Source organism: Amblyomma maculatum, chromosome 3 (assembly GCF_055883805.1).
Source record: "Amblyomma maculatum isolate TAMU_Amacu chromosome 3, ASM5588380v1, whole genome shotgun sequence".
Classification (NCBI taxonomy): Eukaryota; Metazoa; Arthropoda; class Arachnida; order Ixodida; family Ixodidae; genus Amblyomma; species Amblyomma maculatum.
This window is the reverse complement of record NC_139346.1, coordinates 170,525,714-170,537,901: the sequence shown is the minus strand read 5'-3', so window position 1 is coordinate 170,537,901 and position 12,188 is coordinate 170,525,714. Positions and strand designations below refer to the sequence as shown.

The window sequence follows — 12,188 nt, the reverse complement described above, 5'->3', positions numbered from 1 at the left end:
AGACTTTCTGGACTTAATAAAAAAAAGAACACCACCACACAAACGTCGTTTGTGTTAATGGGCTATGCGGTCAGGTGGAGGTAAAATATAAAAGACGCTGTCATCGAAGACTCGGTATTTAACCAAAACTGAACTAATTTGCACTTTATTCAATGAAGTAAGCATGCATGGCTATACTGAAACGTTTTCTCTCTCTCTGCTTGTAGGCTGTGGCGTTCGAAGGCTATTCTATACTGTACCAATTTAATAGCACGAGATATGCACGTCTAAACACGTGCAGCCGTCTAATTACGCATGCAACACAGCGGCATTCAGCATGAAGCTCTTCTCCAGTGTGACGCATCTGTCACGTATGGCGCTTCGCTTAACGAGAGACCGACGGATCACAGTGCGGACGTACCGGGGTGAGGGCTGTTTTTTCAAGCGATTGGTTATCTGGTCAAGAACGAAAAGTTATTACCTTTGGTTGCAGCTCCACATGCTTGTCAGGCAGACCAACACCACATACATAAATCCGTGAAACCACTGAGGAGCTTCTTGCCAAGTGCCGGGGTATATTGCATGCGTAATTAAGCGCATTGGCCTGAAAACTTGCACGTACACATGTCAAGATAAGTGCGCATTTTGAAAACTTGCACGTGCACATGTCAAGATAAGTGCGCATTTTAAACTCGTACAAAACCGAATGCTCTTGGAATAAAACTACCAAGCTGCAAATATAAACATTCACGCTAACTGTAGTGAATAAAAAGTTGGCGCATTTTAATTATTCACTGAGTTAAGACAACTCTTCTCGCAATTTGTGTCCGCCTAGTCGCATAACCCATTTACGCAAACTACTTATGTGTACTGCTCTTCGTGCTTTTCAGAAACAACAAATCCGGAAAGCCTTAATTTTGAACAAGCCGTATGCAGTGGCAGAATAGCGCACTGATAGACACGTGCACTTGCGTGGTCAGCAGTAACGACAGCATGGTGACAGCCGACGTGAACACCACAGAAAGAATAGATTTATTTCATCGTCAAAGAAACACAACATGGAACAGGCAGCAGACCCTTCCGTGTCGTGGACACGAGATTTATAGTGCGCCAACATGGTACACAGAGAACTAGAACAAAACGACTCGGAACGTGAACACCAAGTGAAATGTTTCGACACTCAGCTTTCGAAGCGAGACACCTTTTTTTTTCTTTCATTCTTCTCTTTCCACGCAGCCAGCGAACGCCGAACAGAAAAACAAGCCCCTCTGCACCGAAACTCTGCAACTCTCCTATTTTCCGGGTGTACCCGCCCACTTGATGTTTCAAACGCTCGCGTCGTCTCAAGCTGCTGGGCCGCTGCTTTGCGCCCTTCCAGCTGCTATTTTAGAACGAGTCGCCGCGTACTGCAGCAGTAGAAACTTAATTCACGTACGTCAAAGAATCAGTGAGTCAAGTAACATGAATAACAAAAAAATGATGCAATGCAAGGAAACCCCCCCTCCCCCCCCCCCCCCCCCCCCCTTTTTTTCTCAAGCATCCGTGTACGAAGTATGAAACGCAAGGAAAAGAACAAGGCATTTCAGTCCTCTGTATGTCCGTTCTTTACCCGAGCTTCAATAGAAACTCGAGGAAGGAAAAAAATGAAGCCCACAAGGAAGTCGTCAACGAACGATCCACCCACCAAAGTGGCTAGCAGAATCTCATACGCTAACTTTTTATTTTGTTTATCTTCATTCACACGCACTTTCCCTTGTGATTCAGCCCGTGCACATTCGCATACTCTGGACTCGGCGTACTGCAAACTTGTCATTACAGTGTTGAGACATCAGCGAAGAAACAATTGATGCGCGTGTTGTACTACACACGGCAAGAGTTAGTCACTCTGAAATCTCTACAATAATATTAGAGCGCGTTAGCATAACGTGAGCATACCTGCGCGGAGGTATACAATAACAGCTGGGCCGCTGGGAACCTTCATATAAGAACCTCCCATAAGAAGAAAATGCGCATGAAAGCCCTGTGCGCAATGGTGGGTGCGCCTCGTCACGTGGCCACAGCGCATGCGCATTTGGCACACGGCTGGTATACGCTGCACATCTGCGCTACTACGTTTGCGGCATGCTAAAGCCCTCTATTGTTCGAGGTGAGGTGACGGCAACGGGGAAGCGAAACAATGACCAGTACGAACAAAACAGGGTTTAAAACGCAACAGAGAAAATAATAAGCGAGGCAGCGACACGAAAAGAAAGACCGGTGGCGACGACAGAAGGAGCGAATAGGTGAGGGGGAGTGAGAGGCGGCGGCGTCTACTCCATGATGACGTCCGTGTTGACGTCAGGGAAGGGCGTCTTCCAGTAGTTGAAGGCGTTGAACGCCGGGTCGTCCTCGTCCGACGGCGTGCCGGCGACCTCCATCATGGCGGAGTCGGCCGGTAGTGGAGGCCCGGCCATCTCGACGGCGGCGGCGGCGGCCGTGGACAGAAGTTCCTCGTCCGGCTTGCCGCCGCCCGCTGCGTCCACCATGAGCGGCAGCGCCGCGTCCTCCATGGGCGATGTGACGGGGGACTGAGCGAGGGCGGCAGTCACGGCGGGTCCGCCAGCGCCGCCTCCGGCACTACCGTTGTTCGCACCGCTCTTGTTATGTTGCTTATTGTGCTTGGAATCCTGGCGAGGGGAAAAAAAAAGAATAATACGGAAGGGGGCTGCTGTTATCCGGGCGCTTAAACGCCTAAAACGTGCACTGAGAGACATCGATCGCTCAAAACTAGGCAACCGAAAATATATCTGACCATTAGGAAACGAACTCCGAGAAGTCGAGAGTTTCTAGCTACTCTTTGAGGCCTAGACGATTGTTCCCATACACTTACTCCCTTTCTAAGAATCGCCGCACTCCTCTAAGCGAAACATGCCGTAGTGGCCCCTCAGTTGATATAACGCAAGGCTGCTCTGCTCGAGGCCGCAGAGTCGAAACTAGGTCACATTTAGGAGGCGGAACGGAAAATAGGCCCGTGAGTTGCGGTACGTAAGCACTCATTAGAGAGAGAGAGAGAGAGAGAAATTAACGGCGTGTATTTAGGAACGCCCATTAGTAAAGTCACGATTATTTACCATCACAGATATGTCATGAGCGCAGCCGAAAAGTCTATGAAAAGCTTTGATGAAAGGTCTGCACCCTTGTAAAAAAAACTTAGCCATCGAGGAAAAACCAGAAGGAGAAAAAGAGCGTTTTTATACCGGGTGTTTCAGCGAACACTTTAGAAAATTCATAACAATAACACGGTTAAAAAGAAATTAAAAAAAAAGGAACAAACTCTCATCCGCGGCGAAAATAACTTCTGTGCAAAATCTAATCATGTAGGTGATTAAAAACTGACTAATTTAGGAATTTTTCACAGTTGGATGGCTATGCCAATGAAGAATTCGAAGCCGTGGACAAGGCAATGTTATAACAGTTTTGGAAACGAATAAAAAAAAAATCGTTTTTGAAAGCCCAGCAGCGCGTGGAAACCCGGTGCGTTGTCCGCACAAATGCAAAACTGAGTTCAGTGTACGCGCAGCAAGCTCGGTGGAGACGCGACATCCACCGATGACGTGTCGCAAAAAATACAGCTAATAGTTCGAAGCGTGCGCGCTACTGTGTTACGTCATGTGCAGTCCTTGTCAAAGGTCGACGAGAAATTTTGTCATCACTCTCCTCGAGCTTCGGTACTCCATCAGTGCTTCCAGAAGACCGGGCTTTGAAAGTAAACCCTTGGGGCTGTGCATTTTTGACAAAGACTGCACGTTCTTTTGCTTGGATGTGCCTTTTCCAGCGAACTGACCACCCGCGCAAAATGAGCTCGGTTTCGGTTGTATGCACAAATAAGCACCACATTTCTCGCGCCGTAGGACTCGCAAAACTCAGTTTTTTCTTCGTTACAAAAGCTGACAAAAGCTCCACCACCGTACTATATTAACAGAAACGTTAATTAGTGATACTTTGTTAATTTTACTGTGATTAGAAGAGTATTTACAGTCCATTACATCCGCCGCGGCTGACAGTGTGATGCTGAGTATATTAGGAATGTTTGAAAGTGTTGGCTGAAACACCTGGCACAAAGTCTGACATTGGCAAAAGTGAAAAGAACGCACAGTGTAAGTAGCAAAAAGGAACACGTAATTAGATGTACAAAAGCAGGCATTACAGCAGCACACAGTTTGAGCAGACTGGACAGAAAATGCATAGTGCACAATGCAAAGACTGCGTTGTGTCCTATAAATTCTCTGCAGGTGATTATCTGGCTTCCATAATTAGTGAGTGTTTTGAGGAATAGAAACGAAGCATGAGTGGGCCCATCATAACTGTGGGAATAGTGCTCTTGCCTGAGTAGTAGCTGTATTAGAAATCACGGTTACATTATCAGCGGAAGACCTGTAGCTACTTAATAAAGTATACTTTTTTTTTTTTTTTTTTTTTTTTTGCGAAGTTTACTGCCTCAGGGCATAAAAGGAATGTTATGATGGATGAAGGGTGTGGTCAAATAAATAAAGTACACTTATACAGTTGCGGTATGGAAATTGAACGCGAAGTGTAAAAAAACTATTTGTAGAAGCGTCGTAGAAAACATTGATAATTATTCTGAGTGCTCGTTTTCTAGCTAAGTTCATGTATTATGTTAATGTTTGAAAAGGTAGCCGCTCCCGAAAAAAAAAAAAAAAAGAACCGTAACTAATCTCGGGCCTATTCATATGCAGCACCAGGAAGCTAAACTCCACTTGGCAATACGTCAAAAAATGTAGATTCTAAATCGAGAGGCAAACGGCAGCTCTAATCAGCATGCTGTGAGCACTCTTCTCTAAGGACGCCATGCCGAAGAGCGAAGACGCCGACAGGAGGCCGGGGTCTCTTCTAGACCTCTCGCCGCTCATGCAAATCAGCTGTAGCTGATTAATATGCAAGACCGCAAGGTTCAGCGCTACCGGTTTGTTTTTTCAAAGAGAAAACGATCACCCTATCTTTTACTTTCACTTTCACGAATCGCCGCACCCGATGCTTTGTTAACAGAATCAAGGGAGCAACACAAACTCTTCGGGTGTAGAGGCACTCCCCAATAGCCTTCCTCGGGGGAAAAAAAGATATGAGGACACAATCTCCGCCGTTAAGGGTATAACGCGATAGCGTTTCACAAACACGGACACTCACTTCTTTACTCACTTCATTAATTTTGTGTTTACTTTTTCTTTCTAATTTTTTTTTTTTTACACCGATGTTTAGAATCAGCAAACACTGGCTTTCCATTCTGAGATGTTTCACGCTTTTGAACGATTTCTTCATATAAAATTATTTCGATTAAATCACTTAAATGCTGTAAATTTTTAAATTAGCATCATCAAGCATTAGTTTTAATTCTGAGCTGGACCTCTTTTTTCAATTTTTCATTTCTCCAATTATTTAAATTAAATCAATTGATCAATTACACACTCCAAATTTTCTTAATCAACATCATCAAGCATTAGATTTTCATTCTAAGCATTTAGACAACGTTGAACCCAGTTTTTCAAATTTCTCTTTTTTCAATTATTTCACTCAACTGACCAAATAACTCTAAACCTTCTTAATTAGAGTCGTCAAGCATCATCTTTTCATTTTGAGCATTTTGACACTTTTTAACCTTCTTTTTCCAATTTCTCACTTTTTTTCACCTCTTCAATTCATCGATTAATTACAATGATTTCCTCAACTCGTCATTGCCTATCACACACCAATCATTATTCATTAGAACCACAAAATACGGGAAAAAATTTTTACGCGGCCACCGATTATTTCCAGCATGCGACAACTATTACTATTACTACGACGACGGCTTTTCGGTCGAACGAGCTGTTTAAGCTATCGGTTAACCCGCGTTACCTGCTGTCTAACGCTGGAGAGTTTCCTACAGCTTTTAAACTGCCGCAGTTCGTCTTTCGGGGGCGAAGTCTTGATTGCTGCTTGGTGCATTTCGGAACACGCGCCATTTCAGCTACGCAAGAACTCGCACATCATTGTTGTAATAGAGCTTGTAAAACTTGAAAAGCGGCGACAAGATTCAGAGAATTAGAGCAGCGCACTGCCAAGAAAGGCCGTTCACAAGCAGGCTTATGACGTTAAATTGAAAATTTGGACCTTGTATAGGCAGATAGCACTGACGTAATTCGTGCAAAATAAAAAAAAAAATAAAAAGCACGAGTAGCTTCTCTTGAGGTCGCTTCAAGAATTCGCCGCGTAGCATCAACTCCATAATGTGAGGTGCTTAGCTGACGTACCGCTAGATAGTGAGATGTACGGGAATTACGCTGTAGTGGACTGCCGTTTGTGCAGTGGATCTTTTATTGGTAATGATACAGGTTCGATCTCAGTGTGATATGTTTACTTAATTCCAGCAATCGTGGTCAGCTCTATTAAACCTAACGAACGCAAGGGCACGCCTTTGGTGGCGCGACAGGTCTGTGCGGAGACTCTAGACTTGTGGCGCTACCTAGCGCCGTTTAGCAATATAGGCATGCGCAGTGGAACGCGGGTAACGGATCGCGCTACGAATCTCTATTAACTGGTTTGCTGAGTGCCGCCATTTCTGCCGCTCAGGAGACTGTTTCGGTATGTATAGTCAGCTGAACAAACTAGCGATGAATAATTTAGCGAGATACGCGGAGAGTGCAGCGCTTGTAATTTACACAACTGGAGGAAGTAGACGCGCCGCTTGAGCTTCGGATGATCACACAGACCCTGCCAAGCAGTGCACAAAGTAGGCGTGGTAGCAGATTAGAAAGAGCATCGATGAATGTCGCAACTGACGCGCGTCTCTGGTTCTTGATAAATACTGTATCGGAATTAAGCTCTCCGAGTCCTGTTGGGAACGCGGAATAGTGATGTGACAAAATCATTCTCGCAACAGCTTAGAGGCACAGCCATTAAGATAGTAGCACCTATATCTATAGCAATGTGCTATTGAGATGAAAGGTGTTCGCTGCCACTGTCCGTTTGAGACCTCAGAATCTCGAAACAAAATAGCTATAGAACCGCTAAGGCCGATCAGTATACAGTCGGTATGCCCAATGAAATCCAAACAACTGATTAATGGGTGTTGATGATATGAGTGTCAAATAGGGATGTGCGAATGACACTTTTTTTTTTCAAGTGAATACGTACAGTGCGGCTCCACAACTGCCCCGCCGGGGTGGTGCAGTGGTAAGACGCCCGACTACTGTGCCGGAGTTCCCGGGTTCGAACCCGACCACGGCGGCTGCGTTTCGATGGAGGCGAAACGAAGAGGCGTCGTGTGCTGTGCGATGTCAGCGCACGTTAAAGATCCCCAGGTGGTCGAAATTACTCCGTAGCCCTCCACTACGGCTCCTCTTTCTCTCTTTCCACTTTCATTCCCACCTTCCTCCCTTCCCTTACGGCGCGGTTCGGGTGTCCACAGAGCAAGTGTGACAGTTACTGCGCCTTTCCCTTCCTGTGAACCAATTTAACTTAACTCCACAACTGAATCGAATATGAATCTAATGCTAATATCCAATACCTTTCCGAATATTCGTATAAAACGAGCGAAGGTACGAAAAAAAAAAGGAGCAGAACTAATTAGTTTTTCAGAATTAATTTTGGAGAACGAAAAAAATACCGCAGATTAGCATAGGCGACTCTGAACAGCTCTGCACTGATTTCACTGGGCTGGGCCCACCGCATCAAACGCCCCATTTGTAGAAAAATCAGAGGACTGCGCTTAAGTATGCACGGAAATGGTGAAAGCCATTGTACAGGACTGTTTTCATTAACTGCATCATCACTGTCCCCGCTATCATCATCATCATCACTGTAGCTTACCAACTAAGTGCATTGTCACTGCCATCACCATTATTATCTCTAACTGCATCATCATTACCATCGCTATTGTCATTAGGATATATACAAGGAGAATTACGATCTGTTTCCTACAAGCCCGGAATGGAGTAGTGGTTTGCGCGCTTGACTGGGGATTGAAAGGATAGTGCAAGGAGAGATAGTGCGTGAGGCAAGAAAGTATTTCGCCTTTAAATCCGGCGCTGACGGCATTGATAAATGAAAAATCATGGGCATGCCTCTGGCCGGTAGTAGTAGGCAGGTGATGCGGCCGGGCACTGATTGGTAACCGGGTTGCGTGACGTCACGCAACCACGTGACATGGCAGTTGCTGCCAGCTCGAGCTTCACCCCCGAGATGGGAGTGCGAGATGGGAACCGAACCTTCCAGAACTCTTGGGCTAGGATCGAGGCAGAAATTAAATTAAGATATTATGCAGTGATTAGGACAGCATGCCGAACTCGACTTTTCGTGCCATTTATTCGAGAACTATACTCGATAACTTCAGAGCACATTCGATTCGCTTCGAATAATTTTTAACCTGCACCATCAGATTCGTACAGTGTGAATCTAATAGAGAATATTCGATTCACTATTCGAAATTTCCAAATCTTCGCTCACCCCTCGAGCTTTAATCTACCATTTTGTACGTGCCAGCGTCTCCACGACCTGCGCCACGCTAGCTAACTTGTCTCAATCCTCCACCCTCAACAAAATTTCAGCCTCAGTGTATATTTCGAAAACTTTAGCAATACGTCTCTTAAACGTTCCACATAAAAAAGATAACGAACGTGCTTCGAAACCAAGCTGTTCGCAAGATCTTAGATGTAGAGTTGAACACCCAGCGATTAAAGAAAAGCTCTAAGTTTCATGACAGGGTATAGGTAATTTCAACTCCATTTTCAAAATAAAAAAATTCGACTCAATGTCGGACTCGGATCGGTAATCATCTTTTTTCGCCAAATTTCGATACTCGGTGGTTTGAAAAATTATCACCATCGCCGGAGTGAGCTTATTGAAGTAAAAATGCTTATGATCGAAGTACTATAATCAAGCCGGCCGCGGTACCCTACATTATCTTCTCACCGCGCCACGTGACTCTGCCGTACCACACTATGTTTTCCTTCCCCCGGGATCCACTTTCACCGGTACAGAGTAAAGCTTACCATTTACCGCATCACACACGTTCCGCCCACGTAATTTCCAAGCTGCCTTCCTTCCAATGGATAACGTCACCCTTGCAGGTTTGTTTCTGACCTCCTTGCCTCCCTCTAATGGGCCTTTTTAAAAACTTAGCAGTCAAGTTCAGGTCTCCCAGGTGAGTAATGGCATAATGGATATAATTTACACAGTTTTCTTGCCAGGGATATGGGTAATTAATACGTTACATCTTGATAGCACCTTAGCAAATGGCCTAACACATTCTGCTGGTAGTTTCAGGTGCTTAAGTTCTTACTGTTTGGCAGTCATAATCCTACAATATACTTGCGCGGTTACATAACGATTACTACAATTGTAAACTGTTGTTCTTTTGACAGGCTATCTTTTCTTTTTTTTTTTTTTTATCCACAGTGTTTTAAGCATATACAGTAGCAGTAAACTGACAGTATTGTTTAAAAAGATTATACAGGGTCGCGACTCGCATTCGAGAGCGACTTATTTCCTCTGCACAACCTGCGATAATTAAGGGCTAGAGTCTTCCTGTCAGGTTTGACAATTAAATCTTTCCATGCTTCTCATCAGTGAACTAACAGGAGTCACTCGGGCGGGGGTTTGCCCTTGCAAGGCCCAAAGTACCGGTGCGGACAAAAGTAAACGGAGCACGCTTTTTGCTTGTAAAAATTTTCCCGCTCTGCATAATCGAAACTGGCAGTCGTGATACGTGTGAACCGGTAGTAGATGCCAATAGCCTTTCACTTAAATTAATGTTCTTTTCTTATCGCCAGTGCAGAAAGCGTGATTTTAATTTGAACGGTAAAGCGTGGTCCATTTACTTATGTCCGCACCTGTACATCAATTTCAGATGTGCAGCAACTTTGGCAGTGTGCTGTGCGATGTCAGCGCACGTTACGTTAAAGATTTCCAAGTGGTCGAAATTACTCCCCAGCCCTCCACTACGGCACCACTTTCTCTGGCATTTCGAATCGAATTCTCCTTTGGAGAATGCCTAATATGTTGCACGTACCTGAGCTGACAGTGTGATAAATAACGAAGTGAAGAGGAAAAAGTTTAGTACCTTTGTCTATTCTTATTCTTTGACAAATCTTTATGAGTAACACAAGAGGCGAATGCGTCGACGCTTCTGCGTACACTGAAAACCACGCGAAAGTATATTTACAATCGCACGCAGCGGGCCCCTTGCGAGCTACATCCACGCCACGCGTACCACCTGCGTGTTTATTAATCGTGGACAAACTTCCGGCTGCGGCGGCCGCTTTTCGACGGAGGCGAAAAGCAAGGCGCCCAGCGTGCTGGGTGAAGTTAGTAATTTCCGGTGCTCTCCACAACTGCCTCTTATTGTCAGAGTCGCTTTGGGACGTTGAACCCTATAAACAAAACAAAACCAAACCCAATCGTGAACAAATTCCTGAACAATTTGCGTAGTGAACGTACTAGCAGTAAATTAGTGCCGTTGCTTACGCAGTGCATGAATAGCTGAACGACCAATAAAAACAGATATCGAGATACAGATATCAAAATATCCAAGCAGGACGTCTCCGTAAATCAAGCCATAAGAGGAAAGCAAAGCAAAAGGAAAATAAGAAAGCGTTTTAGGCCCAGACGGAACAAAAAAAAAAAAATTGTGCTAACCATAGCAAAATGCAGTAATTCTGACAACACAATGCAATATCCGTACATCTAAATTTGATCAGACGCTTAAGATTCCAGTAATGTGGCTAGTGGCTTATATGAGTTCTTCTGAAATGCTGTAAACCCCAAATTTTAAACCGCCACCGCCAGCGTTTTTCTTCAGGGACCTTGATCGTTACGCAACAAACGAAGTCATAATGCCGGTTCTACCATCGAACACACGTGCTGCGTTACGACAGGCCGCCTGACAATGCCAGAAAACGCTACTCAAAAGCTAGTGTTTACGTCTCCGTTGTACAGATGTTACGAAGCGCAAAATGCTCGGGATCATATCGTTTGACAGTGGCCATCGCAACAAACTATGCTTAGTCACACCGCCTGTCTCGCCTGTTATCGACCGGTCCTACCAAGAGACGCATATAGCCCAATCCCAGCCTCCGCAGTGCCTATTTTCCCGCATTCCCGCTCGCCTGTCAACGTCTGCCGACACTCATAGCATCCGTAGGTACGCTGGGTCGTTTCAGCTAGACTATTGCGTCCGTAGACAGTCGATCGCTCACCATGTCAACCACAATCCGTTATCCTCTGACAACGAGCTTCGCGCAGTCGGCATCCGCGCTTCGCCCCGATGATAATGCGTTACGAGTGCAAACATCTTTCCTCCGTAACCGAGACAAAGGAGGCTATGCCGAGACACATGCGTAATAGGCGCACCGGCAGTGCCAGATAACCCGGTGACGCGTGCTGATGTGAAGCCTACCTTACCGAAGGTCGGTTCTTTCGGTGTCGCCTGGACTTCCCAGAGGAAGGCATGGCTGTCGTCGACGCCCTCGAGCCGCGGTCTCTTCTCTGGAGTTGGACCCGGCGTTCGATAGAAACCGCTGACCTGCACCGTGCGCTTGCGCCGCAGCAGTGGCGCTACCGCCGCCGCGGCGTTGTGCAGACGACGCGCTTTTAACCGCCGCTGATGATCGCCGGCAACAAAACATGGGCTCCTCGGTCGCTTCATCAGTGCCGCACGCCGATATTGTTAGCATTGAAAAATTCAGTGAAGCGTCGCGCTTATTAACGGCTCGAGTATCTGCGTCTGTTGGGATGTGTGTACTCGCGGCGGGCGATCGTTGGTGTGAAAAACGGCCTACAAAAGCTCGAAACGAACACCGGTAGGAGGCCAAGAGGTCGTGGCGACTCGTGCTGACTTCGTTTGATGTACTTGCTGACACTTACGCGTGTTTTAATAGGCTGTGTCACGCGTAATCGCTAGAGGACATCTTTCCGGTGCTGATGGAGCAGGTGAAACACTTGTAAAAGACGCCGTAAACCGCAGCAAACGTAGCAAAACATATCAACAACTCGCTGTCGCCGACTGCTGAGTGCTGATGCGATGGCTGCGCCGCCTTGTGCATCAGTGCACAGTACATTTAACTTTTACTTTATAATGCAACTTAACCTCTAAAAACAAAATAAATAATTTTGAAATAACAATATTTTAGAAGAGAGCGGTACTCATTTAAATGAGAAGCGTGTACTAGTAGCCA

The 12,188-nt window shown here is 45.6% G+C and overlaps 1 protein-coding gene across 1 annotated transcript; it reads right to left on the bottom strand.

Moving 5' to 3' along the window:
- Nucleotides 1-988: 988 nt before the first annotated feature.
- Nucleotides 989-12,045, bottom strand: LOC146196880 (uncharacterized). The gene is made up of 2 exons (XM_084598578.1): nucleotides 11,411-12,045; nucleotides 989-2,645 (listed from the first exon to the last, which is right to left on the bottom strand). Exons 1-2 carry the CDS (start codon nucleotides 11,657-11,659, stop codon nucleotides 2,289-2,291), a joined length of 606 nt encoding a protein of 201 aa, XP_084454704.1. The 5' UTR covers nucleotides 11,660-12,045; the 3' UTR covers nucleotides 989-2,288.
- Between the last annotated feature and the right edge of the window lie 143 nt (nucleotides 12,046-12,188).